This window comes from Sylvia atricapilla, chromosome 10 (assembly GCF_009819655.1).
Source record: "Sylvia atricapilla isolate bSylAtr1 chromosome 10, bSylAtr1.pri, whole genome shotgun sequence".
Classification (NCBI taxonomy): domain Eukaryota; kingdom Metazoa; phylum Chordata; class Aves; order Passeriformes; family Sylviidae; genus Sylvia; species Sylvia atricapilla.
Genome location: NC_089149.1, coordinates 4,622,184 through 4,645,858, shown reverse-complemented (window position 1 = coordinate 4,645,858; position 23,675 = coordinate 4,622,184). Strand labels below are relative to the sequence as shown.

The window sequence follows — 23,675 nt, the reverse complement described above, 5'->3', positions numbered from 1 at the left end:
AGAGGGGCAGCTTTGCAGTCAGAGCCCCACGCTCATTCTGGGTGTTTGGCAGCACGGGGTGAGCAGGGAAACCCCAAAGGAAGCACACCAATAATTTGTCATTAACACCCACACGGATTAAAAGGAACAAAGACTGGCCATATAATCACACAGGAATAAAGGATGTGCTTTTATGTTTCCACTTCATACCACAGGCCAGGTGGCCAGCCCCAACATTCTGCAAGCCCTGGGGTGTTTGACAGCCCAGCTGGGCAGCACCGTGCGCCTCCCATCCACACAGGCAGCCTCAGGTCACAGGCTTCTACTTCATTCAGCTTCCAGCAACTAGTAAAAAATTAATCTCAATTAATCCCCAACATCCCTTTCCTTTATTCCTTTATTTGGCTGTTGTTAAAAAGGCTACAAAAGTCACAGAACCACAGCATCTCCTCTATAATATGGGATAGAGGAGGCAAATCCTGAGGAAGTCAGAAAACAACAACACAATTCCTGCTGAGAGCACCTGGAATTGTTCAGATGCTTCCCTAAGCAACTCACCACGTGGACTGTGCACTCAAGGGCTGGATTTCTCCAGAAGACCAGAATTATTGTGGGGTTTTTCTCTTTATTTTCTCCTCAAGGAAACCACAGACTCTCCTCCATGCCCACTGACCAGCTGAACTTCTCCCAGCCACCATGATTTCCAAGAGCTGCCTAATCCAGGCCCACACCATGATCTACAGAGCTTATAAATCATTGTCTTAAACACGTTATCTTCAACTATATGCAAAAAAACCCACAAACAAAAAAAAAACAGGAATGAAGAGAGGACTTGCTGCAACACTTTGCATCCTCAGTTACAAATACATATTTATTCCTGGTTTTTTTATTATTTTGGGCTTATTATTTTTAATAAAGTTTTCAATTATTATCTTAGTGCTGCAACTCCAAGGAACTGGAAAACGCTTTTGTATTTGAGATTTCTCCACCACTCCAAAACATCAGAAACGTTCAAATGTGCAGCTCTTCTTTCTGGCTTAAAACTTAAAAATTAGCCACTCATTTAGTGGCCAATTATACTTCAGGGTGTTTAAAACAGAGGATATTCCACAGAGGTTTTACTGAAGCAAGTGCCTTTCTTCCAACCTTGATAAGACAAATGAAGATTCACTAAGTCATCTTCTTCTCTGTTGTTTTTGCCTCAGTTCTCTAAAGCACATCATCACCAGAAACACCACAGCTGTGGAGCCAAACAGGGCTCTGGACACAAAGTGGGCTCACAGGGCTTCCAGAACTAGCTCAAGGAGCACAACCTGAAGATTTCATACTGCTCAAAAAGTCATAGGAAAAAAGTTAAATAAAATAAATCATTTATTATTCTACCTAAGCAAAGTTAGTTGTCCCTGCAGAACGGTCACATGCCAAAGGAAAGAGCTTTCGTATATCCTGAAGAATTTAGTGTTGCCAAGCCTGACATCTCAAGTTTTTATTAACAGTGTTCACTCCCTGAACTCAAGAGAATCACCCAATTTGTAATAAAGCAGTCCTTCCCACTCTGAATATCCAGCAGCACATCTTATGTCATAACCCTGAGTACGTGGCAGTAAGGAAAAAGCAAGGATCATCTGTTCCACGGGGAGCTACCAGCCGAGAGGCACTGCCCAGAAAGAGACTTTCATGCTGCCTTAACACAGTGCTAAAATTACTCCTTACCCTGCTAATCATAGTGCAATGTGGGAGCACTGGAAAATGCATCATTATTGTCTGTGCTGCCCTATGTATAGGGAATACATTCACCTTTAAACATACCAAACACTCTGTAACCTTTAAACACACCAAAAACTCTATCGCAGGAGGAAGAAAAAGAAAAAGACACATAGGTGAAGCAAGGGGGTATGTAATTTCCAAAAACACTGCACACAAAATAAGCCTCTCTTCTGTAATTACCTCAGAACACAAAACCAGAACTGTCACGAATCCAAACCTTAGTATATTTGCAGGCTGATTACAACAGATCTTCTGCAATAGATCACTATTTACATTAAGTTCCACAACTGCATGGTAAGAGCAGCTTTACCAAAAGAAAAAAAAAAAAACCACAACAGCAACACAGTCAGGTGTTTCCCTGTGTTTGAAGCATGTACTAATTCAGCAATAAAAATATTTTACAATAAAGTAGGATCAGAAGCTTTAGCTTGAAAAGAATATCAAGAATTTTCAGGCCAAACTGAAAGGGTGTATACAAATAAACATAAGCCTTGGCAGTCAATACTGCAGCTATACCAAATAAAAGGAGACAATCTTATGCTAGAAATTCTAAATCAATTTTATGAAAGACTGCTGATGAGTACCAAACAAGTCCCATTGGCACAAACACGTTAAATTACTGGGAATACAGAACCGAGAGGTTTCAAGTTGCATTCATTTAAATACACTGTCTGAACACCACTTTGAGCATGAACAAAATTATAAGTAAATGGGGTCATAATTATATTTGTAATGGAAATCTTTCATGTACTAAGCCAGAATAAAGCATTCTTTTCAAATAAAAGGAGTAGCCAGCTTTATTCCTCTGTTAATTGCCACATGGACCAATTTCTTACCACACAGCATGTTGGCTATAAATCTCAACAAGCAGCTTTAAATTGCTGTTATTATTGCTCATCAAGACCAAATAACCCTGGATGGTGTTCAGGGAAGCTTCTGTAACGTCTATCTCAAACAACTATTAATTCATCATTTCCATGGGGATAGAACTTCAAGCAAGAACCACCCACTCCTCCACTGTTTAAATGGAGGGGGTGTCAAAGAAAAGATGCAAAGAGGCTGCAAGATGGGACTGATAAATAACAGAAGAGAAAAATCCTCCTGGACTTCCAAGAAATGCATGACTCATTCTGAGATACTGAACTCCTAGAATACAGAGAGCAGCCACGTCTGCAAGTTCTCACTCCCCGGTGCTTCAGTGCATTTTCAGAGCTGCAAATCAAGTTTTTTGGAGAGATGACAGAACAGGTATCCCATAAAGCAAAGCAATGCTCACCCATGTGTTTGTGTATCCTCTTACCTTGGATGCACTGGAGGGTTCCATCCTCAGCCCTTATTGTAAAGGTTTCACCTGGATTAACTTGAACCAAAAAGACCTGCAGAGAGAAAAATAAACATTTGTTTCATTGCAATCTCCGAAAAAATTTAAATTTTCCCGAAACAGCAGCTGTCTGAAAGAGGTGGGGAGGAAGGGAGGGAACAGACTGGCATATTACACCTGTGGCTCCCAGACTCCAGGAGCAGGCAGAGAGCTGAAACACAACTCATATACATTTTAAGAACCGAAATAAAGGTATAACTGAATTGCATACAGGTGAGAATTACGGATTTGAGCTTCACACCAAAATCTTGAGGGTGTGTTTAACTTGGCCAAATGCTGGTAGCTAAGGACATAAATCTTCAGACCACTGGCACACAAGAACAGAGAGTACATAAACTGCAACATGCAGCAGCAACCCATAATGGGATTTCAAGTTCACAGGACAAAAAGGTTTCGTGGGGACTTGATCCATTTTGTGGGGAGTTTTCAAAAATTTCTATTTCAGTCTTGCACATAACAGATCTCAGTTAAGCAAAACGTGTAGGCACACACAGAATTCAACAGCTGCACACAGAACCAGTAATAAACTATTATTAACGAATACAATATTTTTTAAAATAATAAAATTATCACCCCAGTCTCCCATTGCTGAATCCTGCAGATGATGGGATCACAGAAGCACCAGGAAGCGCCAAAATATGTCCCAGTTCATGATATGTTGGATCATCTTTATTAATTTTCAGGTGTCTGAAACAATGGGTTTAAAACCTATGATTTAGAATCCTTTCTTAAATTCACTGGGAACTGGAGACCTTTTATCCCATCTTGCTGCTCATGAAACTTTCACTAAAATACTTTAAATACACGTCTGCTAACTGCTTTGTCAGAAGTTCAATCAAGATATAAATTAAATTTTCAATTTGTACTAAGATTAATCTGCATCTTTTTTGTGAAAATTCTCTTTAGATTTAGGTCTGGTCTTTATATTCTGGAACATCTGCATACAGAATTTAATCATTCAATCTGGAAAGAGAGAATTTGAATTCATGTTGTGTTTCTGAATTCTTTAAGCCAAATGCATAGGATAATTATTACCTAGATGACCTTTTTGAATTACAGTAATCCTACAGAAACCCATTATTCCACCAACATTTTTAAAGCACAAGCTGGAAATCAGAAAATGACATATGAAAGCCATTATGTTGTCTGCAACAATCATTTCTCAGGGAGCACTGATCAGGGTGGACCTGATCCAGCATACAGAGCACAATAAATGGTTCAGAAAAGATAAAAGGCACAAAGCCATTCCATCCCTAATCTCTGAACAATCAACATTTAAGTGACAGCATTTAAAGTGCTCTTTTGCTATGAATAGGCGTGAATTATCCACCACGGGACATGGGCAGCAGGTCAAAAGAAGCGCAGAGCAATGCGGTGTCATCCAGCTTCATAAAAAAATCCAAAACAACCAACAAACAAGAAACCAGAACATACAGAAGCCAAGAATCACAGAAATGTTTCATCAGCTCATTTGCATTACGTGTCTAAACCAACAGCCCTAAAGCTGGTTATTTACTAAGAAACTTAATTCACTTAAATCAGAAGCCCTTGCACACTTTTACAACTTGGAAAGAACTTGGTCCAGCACCTCAAAATACAGACCCTAACTAAGACTGATGACCCCAGAGTTATCAGAAGATTTACAAATTCCTGTCCTAGGAGTCTATCACCAGCACAAGTATCCACATTAGCACATCTGCAGTTGCCCCTTAAAAATAATTCCTTGGGGGTCTGCATTAAAAAAAGGGGGTATCCCCAATCACAGCTATTGCTTGTGATGATCAAAATGAAGCAGCAGCATCCTTGCCTAACCACACGGGGTTTAAAGACAAACTGTGCCAGTAACAAATTTGTTTCCTGTAGAGCACAGGCACACAGCTTTGTCCCCCCATCACGAGCCTGTGGGCACCTACGTATCTACAGTAGCTTCTATTAAAATGTTACAGACATGGAAATAACTCCTTATTGACAGATGCTCAAATCAGCCACCTTTAGAGCAGACAAAAACATTTACAGGCTGTTGCTGGGGGAAGGCAGCAGTATCAAGAGCAAACAAGAATAGCCAAGGTGTGACTGATGTGGGTCAACAGTGGAGCAAGGGCTGGGCACAAAGGGAGGACATGCAACCAAAGTGGCCTCAGACCCAGGAGCAGCAACCAGACTCCTCAGGTAGGATCCATCCAGAGGCTGCCACCCAGCCCCAGCCCCTCCCTTCCCAAAGCTGGAGTACTGGGGTGTTCCCCACAATCCATGCCACCACCCAGTCCCATCTGTAGTCCCCCCATGCTGCACACAACTGCACAGCACCCACCAAAGAGATGCAGAGCTGAGGCCAAACCATTAAAGCCAGCACATGCTGAGTGCTTTATATGGGGCACCTTCCAGCCAACACCCCAGACTTTCCAAGGTGCCTGGGACAAAATGTCAAGGCACACTGCAACTCCTTTTGTTTACACACACTAAGTATCTAAAGCTAATTCCATAATTTAGTTTTCCCCACATCCTCATAAACAACAAAACCATATTCTGCAGCCTGGAATGCAGCTTCCCTCGTTCCTTTCACACAAGGGATCTTCACGAGAACGCCTCATTTCTAAAGCTTTTAATTAAAAAATCAGAGGAAAGCAATAAAAAAGTGTAAAGATAACGTCTCTATTTTAATGAAAACAAATCCAGACAATCTTTAATTGTGCTATGCCTCTTCCAATATTCATCATAACAAGTACACACAGTTATGAGGTGGCAAGAGGGGAGAAGCACTGGAAGGGAAGAGGGAAGAAGAGGGAAGAAGAACTTGGAGCCCTCACTGCTGGTTGGCAGCATCTTGAGGGTGCGGTCTCACGTCCGAGGTCACCCCAGACCACTGTCAGTCCTTGGCCTCCTCCCATCCAAAAAAGCTGGAGCATGTGACAGCTGGGAGCAGGGCGTCAGCAGCACAATCCCAAAGGATTTTTCTTTCCCCTGAAAAGTACTTGGATGTTTAATGTAGCAGTTTAATCCACCTGGTGCTGAAGCCCAGCCGTACCTGCTGCATCCTCAGAGAAAGCTTGTTAGCTCCATAATGCTCTTTTTGCATTTACTTTGCATTTAAGAATGTCATTCTGTTTTATTGAAAGTCATGTTTGTTGAGTGATGAATGTGACTAAGTTGCATAGCTACTATAAATATTTATAACCCCACAGAGTATATCCAGAATAAGTTTTCATGACAAGCCAAGCACGTGTCACTCCGTGCCTCCCTTGCTCCCACTGTCCAACTCTCATGGCCAGGGGAAGAGACTAAAGAAGTGCCCACAAAGTTAATGCAGGCATAAAGCTCAGGTTCAGAAATAAATAAACTGACTCTGGGACGTTTTGGATTGGATATTAGGAAAAATTTCTTTACTGTGAGGCCCTGGCAGAGGTGGCCCAGAGAAGCTGTGGATGCTGCTGGATCCCTGGAAGTGTCCAAGGCCAGGTTGGAGAGGCCTTGGAGCAGCCTGGTCCGGTGGAAGGGGGTGGAAAGAGATTGGCTTTAATGTCCCTTCCAATCCAAACCACTCAATGATATAAAATTATATATACTGTGGGGAAACACTCATACAAAGGCAGAAATGCCACCTGCTAAGGACCAAGAGCATATACTATTACCTCTTCTATACACTACTGGTTTACTTATGCAAGAGTTTTAGTCCACAGAAGAAAATTCACACTGAAGGCAGGCCATCATCCCCCACCTGTGGCCTCTCAGAGCAGGGAGTAGGATGATTCACCTGAATCTATGTGATGCAATCCAGCCCCAGAGCTTGCCTAAAGTATTTTCCTCTTATGAGAACATTTTCTTCACTAAGGTCAAAGAGCCACTTGCAGGGATAGGGCCTATTAAAACCCCACATTAAACATTTCCCAGTGTGGTGAATTTTCCCTTCCATGAGATATATCATGCCTCATACAGCTGGGGAGCACAACATCATAGGCAACATCTGGGATCCAGCCACAGGCTCCTCACAAATGCTTTAAACCATTAACATTTACTGCATTTACAATTTCTATGGTGTGTAACTTATGAAATTCATTCCATCTTTTGGGAAAAGAAAATAAACAACAAAACAATCGCTTGTATCCATTTTGTTATCTACTTTAAAAGACTGTACCCCAGATCCCAATGAATTTCCAGGTGTATCCCATAGGAAGGACCAGGGAACTCGCTCCATTCTGTGTGCAATACTCTTCTCAGGAACACATCCCTCAGTCACACAGAGCAGGCAGGCTAAACACTTTCAGCAGCTCTTCAGTAAGAAAAATCAGGGAACGTGCTACATCTTAAACAATAAAGCTGACTTTTTAAAACAAATACTTCAAAAATAATGTCTGGGCTTAACTTTTTTTTTCCACTGGACAAAAAATGGAGGTATTAATAGAGGCATGAAGCAATTCAGTCAGTTTACCACGAGTGCTCCTTACAGCAAACCCCACAAGTGGCAGATCCTGAATCTCTTAATTTATCAAACCTTAAAACGCACGTGCCAAAGAAGCAGTAAAAATAAAATAAATTAATAAATCAAGAAACCATGGAGAAGTCATTACTAAATTTTGGCAGAAAGTTCATTCACTCAGCTCAGATGCTGTGGCACAATATAAAACCCAGCTAAAATGCTTTCAGTTGTTTGCAAGGTGCACAGACTTGTTATACTAAAGGGAAGTACCAAATCTTGTTCCTCATTCAGCTGTACTCTTGTCTCCCTCATTTAAAGCCTGTGACCCTCAAAGACAAGAACAAGCACACACAGCACTATGTGCAGTGCCTAAGCTCAAGCCAAGTGCTGAAACCACAGGGTTGGTAAACAAAGCTTTGCAAAGAGCAGACAAGCAGAAAACCTGCTGCACCTCTGCAGGTGCAATGAGTGAACCAAGCTGAAATAAAACTTCCCCAACTAATTAGCCCAACATTCTGTACTGATGTGCTGTAGCACAGCTAGCTCCCCCTCCACTTTATACTCCAAGCTTTTTAGAGCTTGCAGTGGAGTACCTACAGGAAAACACTGAAATTCTTGGACCAAAAGGTTAATTATTGCTCCCTGAATCCCCTAAGGAGTTACAAGTGGATTAGAAGCAGAAACAGCTCTGGAAGCAACATGAAAGCATTAAACACAGTCAGCAGTAGTGGAAATAAAGTGTGGGAAACTAAAAAAGCAAGTCAGTGCTAGAAATGCCATTTTGGGTAGTCCAGAGGAGAGGGATTACTGTCAAGCAGGCAGAGACATTCCTTGCCCTGCCTTGTGCAGCTCTGCAGCCCTTACTCCCAGGAACATAAAGCAAATGAATGTTCCCATGCAATTGCCTTACACTGCAGGCCTGTCCACTGGCAAATCTGCCTTTTGCATCACTCTCCAGCTAGCAAGGCCAAGGTGCTTCACCAGCTCCAGTCTGCTTTATTTTATGTGTGTAAGAACAGGTCCTTTGAGGAAAGGCTTTTCCCTGGAGCTCAGCATTTCCAGGCACAGCTCCTAATGCAGCTCTCTGGTGCTGGCACAGTTAAGGCTTCACAAATCCAGTAACACATGAGGGTGAGCAACAGCCAGTGTGCCCAGAGCAGCCCATCAGAACCTCCATTCTGTCAGCCCCAAAGCACGAGGCACTGACCTGCCTGCTGGCCACACTGCAGCCTGGAAAACTCCACATGCCTCATCTTCCACCACCTCTGCTATGATGATTTCTCACCAGCAGCTTCTAATGCAGACTGCAATTACACCCTGTGAATGTGTCTCCTCCTAAAGCTAGAACCTATTTATGGAGTCATATAAACCACCTTTCTTAAGGAAGTCATTCCTATGTGAATCTATCCTGAAGGCTCTTCCCACCTTACAACTAACTAAAATACATCTCTTTCAACAAACACTTAACATTTGTTTCCACATGACAACAAACCATTTTACAAACAATTAGCATAGTTCATTTGCAAAGATCAAATAAAGCATTTATTCCAATTTCATTCCATTTTTACAACTGTACTTTTAAAAACCAAAGACATCAGCTAAAGCTTCAGGAACAGGATGAAAACGATAAAGCACAGAAGTAATTAGGCTTTGCAACTGATGAGGGCACGTCCAGACTAGAGGCCAAAAAAGTCCATGGATACTGTTATTTGAGCTACAGGTACTTCAAGAGATAAGGGGATGAGCTCTGAAAACATCATCCAGCAAACACACAGAAGGGGGACCTGGCCCAGAACTGTTCTACTTAGTTTTGCTTACATAACAGCAAAAGCAAGAAGCAATGTGCTTCCAGGGCACCTGCAGATCTTTTTATGCAAAACATTAGCTGAGAAGCTACTTTAAAGGCAACAGAGGCATCTGCCAAGCCAGGCTGCTGAATCATCAAAGATGGGGAAATTGAAATATTGGGCTCGAGCACCATCTCAAAGGATAGCAATTCAGAACAATTCACTTATTCTTTCTGTAATACAGAAGGACCCACTGACAGGACAGTCTGACCTGAGAAGTGGTTTCCAGCAAGCAAGAAAGTGTGTACTTAAAGAACAACTATCCTTTCCAGTATGAATAAGACTGTGTACTAATATTGGACTTGGTAAATACAGCCACTAAAAGCATGCTTTTCTATTTTTTCAGGTCAAAGCATACTTTGCAAAAATGCCTTAACAAAAAAAAACCTAATCGCAACAATGAAAATCTACATCATAATGAGATTTCAGATAACCAAAAAGACTTAGAAGCTCACCAAGAAAGCAGAAATTATTCTTCCTCTTGAGGTTGGTCTAGCTCAAAACACAGCTTGGAAGGAGGAACAAATGATCCGGGGAACAAGAAGTAACAGAATGACCTTTTATATTGATTCAAGGAGGACAGCTTGCTTCTACCCTTATTACAGTACTTTGCTGAAATTTCTCATGTGAGGAGAAAACCAAATTGAGCAACACAAAAATATTGCCAGGGTAGATGTTCTCCAAAGAAACACCTTGACCCCAGATGACATTTCTGGAAACCTACAACCCACCAGGCTTGAACTTCCAGGGTGTATTGTGACATGAAGGCATTGCTGTGGTCTTATGATCATTCCACCAACTGCTGATTAAGCTTATTAGAGACTATCTCCCAGAAAAAAAAAAAATAAAAGCAACTTTAATCTTGCCTTTGTTTGAAAACCCACTCAAAATTCAGTGCTTTTTATAATGAAGCACAGAGTAGTAAACAGGCCTACTGGGAAAGGTATAGTGAGGTAAGCAAAGAATAGCAGACATCACTGCTATTCTCCATTTCTTTTCTTACTTCCATTTTTTTCTCATCTCAGCATTTTTACAATCTTAAAATCTCACCACAAATGCTACTAAAATGTCTGGACAAGAGTGAGCACAAGTAAATTATAAGAATTTCTGCAAAAATATGCAGCATTTATACCCACTGCTTCGATTCCACTGTTTTTACTTCAATGAACACACGTGCAAACAAACACATTTAATTTAAGGGTACACTTTAATCACTGTTTTTAATGTCTTTTCAGCGTAAAGGCAGGCATAATCCCAGGAAATACTCTGCACTCTTTAGTGCTATGGAAAACCATTTCCCCCATCTTGAAAACATCTTGTTGACCCAGAAAGAGTTTATTTAAGGCAGCCCATTTCTGACCTGCTGAGATCCATCGCCGTTCACGATGTGAGGCATCATGGCCACCTCCCCGTTCAGCAACGGCGGCAGCTCCAGCGGGATTTGGTCGGTCATCATCATTGTGACGTACATTCATGGAGAATTTTCCTCAACAGACTTCCTGCAAGAGAAAAACAGCGGTTAAAGGACCCTGCAAAAACCCTGCTGTACTTCAGAAGGTCGTTCTGCCACTCAGGAGCCTAAGTAGGAGCCCTGCTTTTGTAACAGGAGGCGTGCGGGAGCTCAAGGCTCTGGATAAAATTTTAACTGTTAGATCAACAGCGTGGAAAGTCAAGTTTCCATGCAAGAATTCCAAAAAGCAGCTAGCCCCAGATTTCCAGTCTTTCCCACAATTATAAACCTCAGCCCTCACTGCTGAATTATGCAGGTTCTGAGACATGCAGAGTTTTGCTCTTAAATCCCCATCCTGCTTGCTGCCACAGCTCTTGGAACTACGTCACCCGCACGGTTAAGATGCTACAGCAATTTCACTCAATAGCCACACTTCAAAGCCAAACACCTTTATTTTCTTTCTAGGGCCCCGTAAACAGTGTGAACTGCCACTACAAAACTAAGACCAGACATCTGACTTCCACTTAATCACGACCCAGAAGGATTAAGGCTTCTGCTGGAGCAGGAGGGACAGCACATCCTCAGTGTTCTGAACACCCCGTCCTAGGAAGGGCAACAGAAAATGATGACATCATGTAAGGATTTGTGAAAACTCACACATCACTTCCAGCACACCCTGCCCCTTTCACAGCTAACTGATGTGATACGTGAGTATCAGTAAAACCATGAGAAGCTGCCTTGTAAAAACAAGCCTTCATTCAGTGTTAAGGGTATCATCATGCTGGTTTATGGGGCAGTAACACAGCTCTAGTGAATAAAACAGATGATCTCATCACATATCTTATCTAGACGTCTCCACAACAACTCCTAAGCAAAGCAACCTCACATGTCCAGTGGTCAGCAGCCTCCTTAGTACCCCTCATGGCAGAGAATCCCAAAGTCATCCTGAATAATTTCATACACATTCCAAATTCAAGTTAGAAAAAAAATATGCTGTGACTTAGGTGGCAGCATAGGTGATCAGCAAGCACAAGATGATCAGAGCACACAAGAGTACAGAAAGGGGAGTTTTTGGCAAAGAGCATGGGACACAACTAGAGAGCCATTAACCAGGAGTTTAATTCAGCTGCTCCAAAGAGGATGAAGGACTGAGCCAGCATCTCCAGGTCAGAGCATCCCCTTCTATGGATGCTGCAAATCTTATAACCCCTCAGCCCCAAATGCTGCTGGACTTCAATTTTTTTTTAGTTCAACAACTAAATTATGCAGTGTATTAGTTGAAATACACTGTCTTCATTTTCATCAATCTCTTCCAGAGCTCATGGCAATCCCATCACCAGCACTGCCTCTTGATCAGAAACATCAGCCTGACCAAGAGCTGCTCCTCCAGCTCCTGAGGAGGAGGACTTGTGTGATTTAGAAGCAATGGCAGTGCCCACACAGACTGAATCACATTCATCTTTTCACTATCATCAAATGAGCCCCTTCACATCTAAGCAGAACCAGTAAACTGAAAGTACATTTGTTTTTGAGGAGATATGCAAACCTGGCAATGTGAACTCCAGCCACACAGCTCAAGACCAGCATTTTAATTTAATTCAGTATGAAAGCTAGCACAACTCTCACAGCTCTTTCCACTGTTCTCATCTGTGAGAAAACTGACTTTTCTAATCAAACCACTTTTCTAATCATCACTTCACCAAGACATATACAGAGGCAATGTATTTTCATCCACCTTTAAATTAAATCCCTCATTTTATCCGAGACTCAATTATAGGACAGAAGTTCTCCAGAAGCCTGAGATACAGTTGTTCTTAGGGTCCTACATCCTAAAGCTTTTGCTTCTCACTACTTCACAGTTTCAGGTTTTAATTTCAAGAAAGATCCAAGCCCAACAACAATATTCACAGCTGTTGGGATCTGGGGAGTGGAGGAGGAGGAGTGGGGCAGTGAGACTTCACTTTTTGGGGGTTCTGTTTGTTTAACAAGGAAGAGGAGATGATGTGAGGTTTTGAACCATTTCTTAACTGCTTGGGATTAAGAAAAGGACTGAAAGAGCCCAACAATGAACACCAGAGAGCACATGAATGAACAGCTTTCAATGGAAACACACTGATTGAGTCAATAGCCAGTTGTGCCTCCCAACTACTCTGGCTATACACACAGTTATTTATGCATCTATAGTTGGTGTGTATGCAAATGTATATATTCACATTTAAAGCTTATTTGTAAAGAACAAAACATTCATAGAAACTATTTAAAACTCATATGAAACAAAACCTCAATCTCTAACAAATGACATGTTCATTTAGTCTGAATCCAAAAGTCGAGCTTTAACAGTTTAAGCATCACTCTAGTACTATTTTCTGGAGGAAAAAAACCTCATACTGTAGCTTGAAGTGACATATTTTCCTAGTAATATTTCCATTCCAGGCACAACAACGGATATGTTGACATTTATTTGCTACGTGTCATTATTTTAAGTGTTGCAGCTACATTCCTTTTGCTTTATTAATGGTTTGTCACTACAGCCGTGTCTAGCCTCACTTGAAAGGAGAAAGACAAAAAAATAAGAAAACATAAATAAAAAGGGCTTCCTCTATTTTTGTCAGGTCTGGTACGACCCCACCAGAGATGATACCAGCAGCAGTACTGGCTACAGGGCACAGCCATTGGCAGGAATTTTTGGCAGGAATTTTTGGCAGCATTTCACAAAGATGTACTCCAGGCAGAGTTAAAACACCTACCATGAGACTGGCAGACTTCACTGCAAAGCCAAATCCTTTGGAAACAGGCCTCACACAATATTTTGTTCACCCATCCTACTTAAAACAGATTTATTAGCCATGCTTTCACACTCCTCCCAAAGCCTAGTGTTCCTCCTCCTGCAGGGGATGCAAAGCTGATTAATACAAAGACAGTGAGGGCTGAACACAAACAGCTTCTTTTTCCTGCAAATTGGGAACATCGATGGAAGAGAACACCAGACTGACTCAAAGAGCCAGGTCACATTCCAGGATATGAGAACTCTTCCTTAGCTGAAATATAAACTGCCAAAGACTAACCCACAGCCTTTTTTTCAGGTACTAACTCAACTTTGGGGTTTTGTCTAGAAAGCTGACTATATTTAAATTTTAAAAAGATATTTCCTGTGCGTCTACATTCCCTAGGTTTGGCTGGGACAGGTCACAACAATGCCAACATGCAGTGAGAGGCTGCATCTCCCTGTCTAGTTTCCTCCAGGAATATGGAAATCACAGCTTTCCACTTGCTGTAGATCAAGGAAGAAACAACCATCCAAGTTTGATGTCTCTATCCCCAAACAAAACTTTCAAATCTTTTGATGTCCACACATTACTGTTGCAAACTTGATTTTCAATTCAGCACTGCAGCCCTTCTACTGATCCCCGAGATGACTCCATTTCCTTAAATTAATTCAATATGTGAATTAGTAATACATAAATTAGTTGCACATGGCACTAGAGAGAAAATTAAAACACACAGAAGAATAAAGCCTAACTATCCAAAACCCAATGTCCATGTATGGTCAAATAACATGACCCAACAGGTTACGTCAGTTTTCCTGAAATTCCAAAAGCAGAGTGAACCACATCAAGATACCCAATTCTACTTTTCCTAGAAGGTTTCACTCATGCTATTTATAGGGCTGGAAGCCAAGAACATTTTTCTTTCTGTGATTTTCTTCCTACCTTCTGTCTTTTACAAAGCCAAAGAACCTCTTCCAGCTATGGCAGACAAATGCAGAGAACCTGGCAGAAGCAAGAGGAGTTGTGAATATTGAGTCCTGTGACTGCTCTTTCCAAAGTCTTGATTTTTATTTCCCTGCAGCAGACCATTAAAAGCTCCTGAACAAAGTGTTCTGCTTTTTTATCACAATCATCTGGAATTACAGAAGTTGTACTACAACAAGGACAGAGAGTTTTCAAGAGTAAGCAGAGCCACGTACCCAGGTTTATTTAACATACAACTTAAACTCAGTGCTAAACGTACATTTTACTCCTGCAGTGCATATTTAAGGGTATTCTGTCTGAATAGAACACACTGCAAAAAGAACAAGAAGCTACCCTGCCTTCAATTCTAGGTTTGATAAGAAAAATTCTTGAAATACACACAGCTATAAACTTAAAATGGAAGAACTTTATCTTTCCGGCCTAAAAAAAACAACCTTTACCACTTCCCCATGACAAAGTTCACGCACAGATGGTACTCACACAGGGTTACACAGTCTAACACTACTTTAATACACATAGCAGGGGAGCCCCTCGTCCACCATGATGTACAGGTGAGCTCCTCTTGCACAGAGGCTGCTGCACTGGCCAGAGAAATAATTCAACCCAGCAAGAGCTTCCTTAGTACTTTACAGCCATGGGCAAGGCCAGTTCTGGTGTTATCAAAAGCCAAAGTCTGTTGGTCACTGCCCTGCTGACCACCAGTCACGAGGCAACTGCTTCTCCCCCCAGCCAGACATTTTCTCTGGCAGACCAGGTTCCGCAGTCAGAACTTTGAGAAATCGGCAGTTCTCTGACCCAGAAAGGAAAGGATTTGTGATACCTGATCTGCATCCTCCAAACCACATCCTAACAGCATGGCCAGCCCAAAACCCCCAGCATCACCTGCACAGCTGATGTGAACACAGGAGGGTTCCCCATCCATTGCACAGCACCAACCCTCAAACACTTGTGTTGTTATAACCAGGACAAGAGGAAGGAGGAATTACTTAAAAGGGCTTTGCAATGGTTAAAAAATATGTATGGAATCATAGGTTCATGTCACAGGGAGCTCTACCTGGCACACTGAGAGGTCAAACACATCTTTAGAAACACAGGCCCTGAAAACAGGGAAGACTCAAGTATTTCTAGATGAAAACTCACTTTGGAAAAGATATACAGTAAAATACAATGAGAATTAAAAAAAAAAAAAAAAAAAAGTATTCACAGAAGCCATTACCTGCAGCATATCTTATTCTTCCATAAAGAGAAATAGTCCTGTAATTATTTGTTATTTTTCAGGACGATATATGTGCAATTGAAGAACCCTATCAAAGTCTGGCATGACAAATCACGTTAGTGCTGGTTATTACGTAGTTGAAGAAATGGGTGGTTTTACAGAGTAGTTTTGAATAATCTTTTGAATAATAAAGAAAAATTACTAGGAAAAAATTGCTAGTATATACAAGGAGGATATGTATACATAGTCTTATTTGTACACACATTCTCAGACACTAAGAGTTTAAAATGGGTCTATTACCCACTAGGAAGGCTCTGCATGAGGAGAGCTCCTTCTGCACATTCCTGCTGATGCTGGAATTTCTGTGCAAGAGATGAGAGAACTCACACACTGCCCAGTTTACCTACTGTATTTTGTATAACACGCTAAAATTCAGGATGAGATAAAACATACATAACGCAATTATATTTTCACTCAAAAGCAGAGTGGTAAATATAGCTGCTTTCAAGAGACTCCTGCCATGGCTTGCCACTCCAATTCAGAGAGGAGTGGTAATAATTGTTCATGTAGAAAAGCCTCTTGAGACATGAGCAGTACCTGGAGGTATGTGCACAGATGGTTGGTCAAGGCACAAACAGTCTGGAATTTGTCTTGTCTGATGTGCCTTCATTAGTTTAGTTAAATCACATCCGTCTGAAGCGCCACTGAAACCTGAACACATTCTTTCTCTGTTTAATTACAAACACGGTAGATTAATTTGGAAGCATCCAAACAGACGGGCTTCTTCATAACAATTTTGAAGAAACACAAGCAATTCTAAAAATCTCTTATGACAAAAGAAAACAGATTAGAGGGAATACATACACACAATCCACTGGCATTTTATGAAGAGGTAGTGAAATGCCTGCTGCTTGCTCTCTGTGCCACTTTCACATACACAAGGCCACAGTAGCTGGATCCTATCTCCAGCAAGCTGAAAAGCATAAACATCCTCTCAAAACTTAACCACCGTAATTAATCAGTGGGTTTATTCCCCTCTAGTTTATTTTAAACAACAACACGTTTCAATGTGCATGGTACATTCCATCTCTGAAGATGGAATTATCAGCAGTATTCAGTTCTATGCAGGATCAAGGAAAAGTTAACATTGTTTTCTGCCCACAATGGTGTTAGATTCCCAAGGCAGCAATCCAGAGGGTAATGATATGAAGATTTTCAGTAGTTTGCATTTATTTAGACCCAAAATTTGACCTCACATTTTCCAGGCTTGAAACTCCATTATCTTAAAGAACAACAAATTTGCACTGTAACCAGCTGCACACCCCTCATAGGAAATGTTTGTCCTCCAGGAACAGAAAAATTATTGCAAATTGGTTCCTAGCTTAACCTTGGGAAGAAATGGAATAACCAAATATCTTCAAACATGTACCAGAAATGAGCATCAGGAATGGGGCTATCAGGTCAAACTGCATCATGCTGGAGTGTCTTATTTCACAAGGCAAGTACAACTAATCACCAGATAACACCTCTGATGAAATACTGGAATAAAGCAATCTGGCACACAAAGGAGTCTTTTACTAAAGAAAAATTTCACCCCACAAGGGGTTTTTCCCTTTGGTTTTCCAGGGGGAAAATCTTGTGAAACCTCGTGTAGGAAAAGCAAGCTTGCCCTCCCCTCCCTACACCACCCACGCCTGGGGTGTGCAATGCCTGAAAGCCATCACATTCATGTGCAAACCTAGTGGAACTAGATTTAAGGGACTAAAATACACCGAGGTGAAACAGACCTTCAAAATTTTTATTAGGCTTATATTAGCTGTGGCTGAGCAGAAAGCCACAGGCAGACAAGCTAATCCAATGGTTCCACAGCATTCTCGCTTCTGCAAATAGTATTAGAACAGCAAATTCATCTGCTGCTCAAAAATCAATTCCAAAACATGCAAACACACCACGGCTACAGCCTGCACTGCTGGCAGAAGAGCAAGCTGCAGAGACAACCTGTATACAAGTCACTTTGACCATGTGGGTTTTTCTGTGCTTTTCTTCAGTCTGAAAATTAAGTTCATCATTTTTTGCTATTTATATTCCTTTCTTTCTTCGTTCTCACACCTTTCTTTGCTCACCTTCCTCCGAAATGAGTAAAGGGACTCACGAGGGATATAGCTGCAAAAACAGAGAAGTTTCCAAGCCCGCAATTCTCACACCATTTCACAGTAATTCTTCCAAGCAGCCATAGGCTGAGTTTAACTCTTCTTGCACAATAGTGGCCAATTACTTTTTTCCATTTTACATTGATTTTTAGTGGTGTTGTTTTTGGCACAACTTGGCTTTAAAATAGCAACTACTTCAAACTTCTTTCTCTTTTCAAGGGAAATTATTTTATGCACTTCCAAAAATACAAGCAGCAATTAACATTTCAAACTAATTTGTTGCTGCTTGTCCACCCTCAGAGACATTTGAGTTAAAAGAGTTCTGGGTGCTGTTTTATTGCCAGCTGTTCAACACACTCCCAACTGCACTCAGCATCTCTGTGCCTTTCTAGAAGACCACAAGTCACTTGAAACAGGATGGAGACAAAGCAGGAGTAGACTTAGATTATATAATTAAGAAGAAGTTCTTCCCTGTGAGGGTGCTCAGGCCCTGGCACAGGTTGCCCACAGAAGCTGTGGCTGCCCCTGGATCTCTGGAAGTGTCCAAAGCCAGGCTGGATGGGGCTTGGAGCACCCTGGGATAGTGGAAGGTGTCCCTGCCCATGGCAGGGGGTGGAATGAGAACCTTCAAGGCTCCTTCCAACCCGAACAACTCAGTGATTCTCTGATGACATCTGCCTCTCCAGAGGTCAGTAAGAAAGCACAGAGCTCTTCCAGCTGTGGTCCCCCATCACCAGGGCAAGGAGAGGAGGATGACAGTAACCCAACAGCCCTCACTCGAGCCACAGCACAAACTGGTCCCCAAAGTGCAGAGAGTCATTCTACACGACAGAGATAACACTGCACACCTAAGTGACCACCTTTTCCAGGTTCTCTGCACTCTGCATTGCCTCTGACAAAAGCAATTTGCAAGGAAAATTCACACGGTCTAGCAAGATATTCAGTAAGTTTAAACACAATTGGAGTAACCTGCTATTTGCTTGAAGAAATTTGTGTGAGGAGGAACAACCCCCTTCAGTCCAGACCTACACCCGTCTACAAACTGGGCCCTGATCCTGCAAACATCTTTACTTCTTCTTAATACTTTTGTAAGTACTGAATTCCCCCAGACGAGGGCTGCAAGCCCGAGAACGTGCCCAGGGACACGGGCAGAACCTCTATGCAAAGAGACTTTCCTGCACAAAGGTGAAAGTCAGATAAGGCACAGGTATGCTTCATCTATTTGCTTTCTTCCTTCATTTAATAGCCAAAGTATTAATCATGGTTACAGGTTGATAAGCACAGCATTTGTCGATAAATACCCTCCCTTCAACTCTGCTTTCTCAAATAATAATCTCTCTGCAATAATACCACAAAGGCCTTGGTTTATCTCTCCTGGAGTTCCCGTGCAATGGGGAATCCACTGGAACACTGCAATCAATGGGGCGGGGATTATTTTTTTTTTTTACCCCTAATTAAACTACGAAGCAGAGGGGAAAAAAAAAAAAAAAAAAAAGGCTATCTATCATATCAATCTGCAGCTCTTGAAAAGCCCGCATACCAAATCCCATTTCCAACAAGGTCTCAGCACACCTTTGTGCAACACAAACGGGGCTGCTGTCGCCATTCCCCGCTAACCTGACTCCGGGCTGACGCTGCTGCGCTGACAAAGTGGCTCATTGTGTTATTGTGGGAAAGCACTCGGCACACATCTCCCATTCCACCCGGGCATCCGAGACCAGGCATTCACACGGGGCAGCCACCGCCACGGAGCACCTCTGCAGGGCTGCTGGAGAGGTTTCTCATGGAGGAGGAAAGGTGAGCCCGTTATTATCATCCTGCTCACAAAATCCAAGTGTTTAGTCCACATGAGTCAACGAGGAAACCAACCCAAAACCCACCACACCCAAACCCCACCAGTCCGTAACTTCTCAGCATCAGGAGAAAAAGTTTTCTTACACCGTCCCTTACTTTCACAAAGCATAAAGTACATTTTTCAGGATTTCTTTACTTTTCTGAACGGCTTCATGAAAATGAAGACAGTAGGCTACCTATGAAGGCTTCTCCTCATTGGAGATAGACAGGAATTTACAATAAACAAAGATCTGAAGCTCACCAGCAGAAAAGAAACCACACACACAAAGTCAAGTCACTGTTCCATTTTTGATTTGAGTATTTTTGGTATCCAGGACTTTACAGAAAAAGAGCCTCTCCCACTCCAGGTATCTGATTTTTTTTTATTTCCAATGATAATAAAGCATCAATGAATTAAAAAAGCCCCAAATCTTTAAATGCACTGTACGAGGGGGATTGTTTCCTTCAGGGTGGGAAGACAAAGATACCTAGACAGAAAGTGCTGTGCTGAATGTGCCCCCTGCTACAGCTAGAAGGCTCAGATTATTAATTAAGTGGTTTAAAAGAGAAATTCTTTGGGGTTTGCTACCCTCTTCCCACCCCAGGTGAAGTCAAAATACAGCAGCCCCATTCCTACCAGTTACAGGAGTTACTCATTAATAAGTTACAAGTCTTTGTTAATTAAAGTTTCCTAAAATTGCACCTATTGACTTCGATACTACAGCTTTCAGGTATGAGCAGTATTATTAAGGGGCTTCAAAGAAAGCTGTGGAAATATATACAAGCCAATAATAAGAACCAGGATGAGCTAAATAAAGGAAAGTAAATTCCTGCAAACTGAAACTTTTTTTACTTCAAAGTTTGTATTTAATTAAAAAGCAGAAAGTAATGCTTCTCTATATTTCCCTATTGATACAAGCACACACAGCTCCAATAAAGCTAATTAAACCCTTGAAGCTCAAGTGAACTTTCTGCATCCTTTAGATGACAAAATTCCAGTCAAGCAAAAAAACTTAAACAGACAAGCAGCAGAAAGCAAACCAACTTTCAAGCTTCATGTCACATGTACCTGAAGTTTCATTTTCCCTTGTTACACTTAGAGAAATTAATTTCCATAACCACTTACCAGACTTTAGAGGTGCACGAGTCTACACTCTATTCAAATACAGACAAGAAATGCACAGAAAGGAAGAATCAGAATTGTTCAGGTTGGAAAAGACCTTTAAGACGACTGGGTTCAAATTAACCAAGTAGTGCCATTTTTACCACTAAACCATGTCCTTACATGCCATAATTACACACCTTTTCAGTACCTGCAGGGCTGGTGACTCCACCACGTCCCTGGGCTGCCTGTTCCAAGTTGTTCTCTGCAGAGGTTGGTCTCACTAAGCCTCAGTGGGGCTTTGTCATGGGGCAAAAAAAAGTTTGTGACCTACTAAGACAGATGCACTTTTATTACTGCTCTGTGAGATCCCAGAGTTCATCCTTCCCTCACACTGCCTCTGTAACAGCATCCCCAGTCCCATGGATACACACATTATTCCAACTTCATCTGTTTCCCAGGCTGGCAACAGCTATATACAGGATTTCAGCTTTCTGGGAAGAAATTAAAAAAAAAAAAAAAAACAACCCTACCATTTTCTCTGATGAATTTTTTATTTATCATTCTAGCTAGAATTCAAAACTTAAAGTATGGCAGAATGGCATAGAAAAAAATTAGCTTTGCATCCTAAAATATGTAAACCTGAATTTCAAGAAATGGGCTTGGTTAGCATATTGAAATGGGATAAATTTCCTTAACAGTAAGCACTTTTGGGGGGTTGGGGAAAAGGTACAAATATACAGTTTGAAATTTCAATGAACAGGTGAGAACAAAATACACAAGTACTTCAAATATAAGAAAACCCATCTCAGAACTCAAGTGGAAGAAAGCCAAGTGATAAAAAGACCGAAACTGCAAGAAAGGCTAATTCTCTGGAGTGTTTTTTCTACCGTATCTTTCATAAATATAAAGCATTTTACCACCACATGCCCTGACAGCCTTCAGCTTTTCCTGGACATGCATCTCGCTTTGCCTAGTGCAAGAAAAATTCATAGAAATCCTGATGGAGCAAAGAATGTTACAGTGAGTCGAGGTCAAATATACAAATACAGTATATATGTACATAAATAAATTTCAAAAATTCAATGTGGCTTGACAGCAGCTTTCCTTTGACAGTGGAGGCAGAAACATCAGAATATCAGCAAATGCAGGAGTCTGCCTGCAGGGTTCTGACCGCATTAGCACCGGGCTTGAGCAAGAAAAAAGCTTTCCCAGTCAAATTTAGTTGTGCTCAATTTTACCTGAATGCTATAACTGACACATGGCCTGAGCAGGTTTTACTCCCAGGGGAGCTCTCTTGAGGCACAGTCAGTTTGTGTGAGTAAGCTGCAACACCCAGGTGTTATCACCGAAAGTACGGCACAATCGCAATTCTTTAATATTTACATTCTGACCCAGTTGGGTCATTTTGGCAGCACAGAGCCCACACAGATACCCACCTTAACAATACAGTACACAGTTAATCAGTGACAAACACCTACCCAGTAACACCAGCTGTTCTCCCAGCCACAGGCTTCACAGGTCCAAGAGATTCAAGCAGATTGCATTTGCTCCTCAGTTTCTAAGGGGAGGACACTTTGTCATCATTTGACATGTTAATATCTGGTCTAAAAAGTAAGTTTAACTGATCTTATTCTCCACCTACACCATGGCATATTACTCTCGGGGCAGGGGAGGAAGATGACATGACCATGTAATGATTTTTTATAAAGACTCACAAAAGTAATAGACCCATGTAGGAAAAAAAAACAAAACCCCACACTCCCACTCTCTCTCATGTGAACATATTCCTTCTCCCATTTTCTCTCTCTAGGCCCTAATCATAACTCCAGGTTGGTACAGAAAAATAGCCAGGGTGTTCAGGGGAGGCTTAACCTGCTGATGAGAACATGAGCAGTGCTGCCTGCTGCAGAGAAACCCCACAACACCAAACACCTGCTCAGCACCTCATCCTCCTCCTGGTGCTCACTGAGCAAATTCCCTCATCCTTAATGAATCTGGACTATTTTTTTTTCCATTACCCCAGATAAAACTTTAACCATAAGCTTTTTCTCTAATCTCTCTCTGTTTCCAGGTGTCCCTTCATCAAGCCCTGCTATGAATAATCTAAGTAACAGATTGCCCCTCACCATCCCACAGGTGCCAGAGATACCTTACAGCTCACAGAGCTTGTTGGAGCACAGCACATCTATGTCAGTGCTACAGCAGAAAAGCCATCATTGTCCATCACAGTTTTAAATACTAAGAAGTTAGTCATATGAAATTCAGCACGACTACCAGCTGCTTTACCCCCAGCATCTTCTCTGTTCAAGGAAGTACAGAACAAGATTTACCATTATTTCCATCAGAACCTCAACTTGTTACTTTTGTCTTTAAATCTGAAGCTGAAGAGCTGCTCTGATTTCCCCCCTTCTCACAGATACACATTAGTGGTACAAAAACCTCAAGAGAGTACTTGGTCTGAACTAACAGATAAGGTATCCATATTCATCTAAACTGATCAGATTATAACACGTTTATTATTAAGAACATGTCACGGTACATTAGTCTTTAAGGCTTTTTTTGAACACTTGTTAAATTGATCAAATTAAGGAAAGTCATTCTGTTACTAGTAATTTACTACTTATGACAAACAGTAGTGGGTTGAGCCTCCCACCTGTAGATACAGCACTTAGGCTAATAATAAACAAAAAGCAGTTGCACAATTCCTGACTGCACTCTGCTTACAGCATTAAGACTGAAGCATCATTGAGGTTTTAAAAGGATTAAGAATTCCTGAAGAGT

At 41.5% G+C, this 23,675-nt stretch overlaps 1 protein-coding gene across 1 annotated transcript in view; it reads right to left on the bottom strand.

The window, feature by feature from the left end:
• The window catches only part of FNDC3B (fibronectin type III domain containing 3B), a 186,913-nt gene that overhangs the window by 139,199 nt on the left and 24,039 nt on the right, over positions 1-23,675 (bottom strand). Inside the window, exons 2-3 of the mRNA XM_066325740.1 lie at positions 10,749-10,887; positions 3,047-3,122 (exon numbers count right to left, since the gene is read on the bottom strand). Coding sequence (XP_066181837.1) covers positions 3,047-3,122; positions 10,749-10,859 — 187 coding nt within the window. The 5' untranslated portion in view covers positions 10,860-10,887. The remainder of the gene's footprint in view (positions 1-3,046; positions 3,123-10,748; positions 10,888-23,675) is intronic.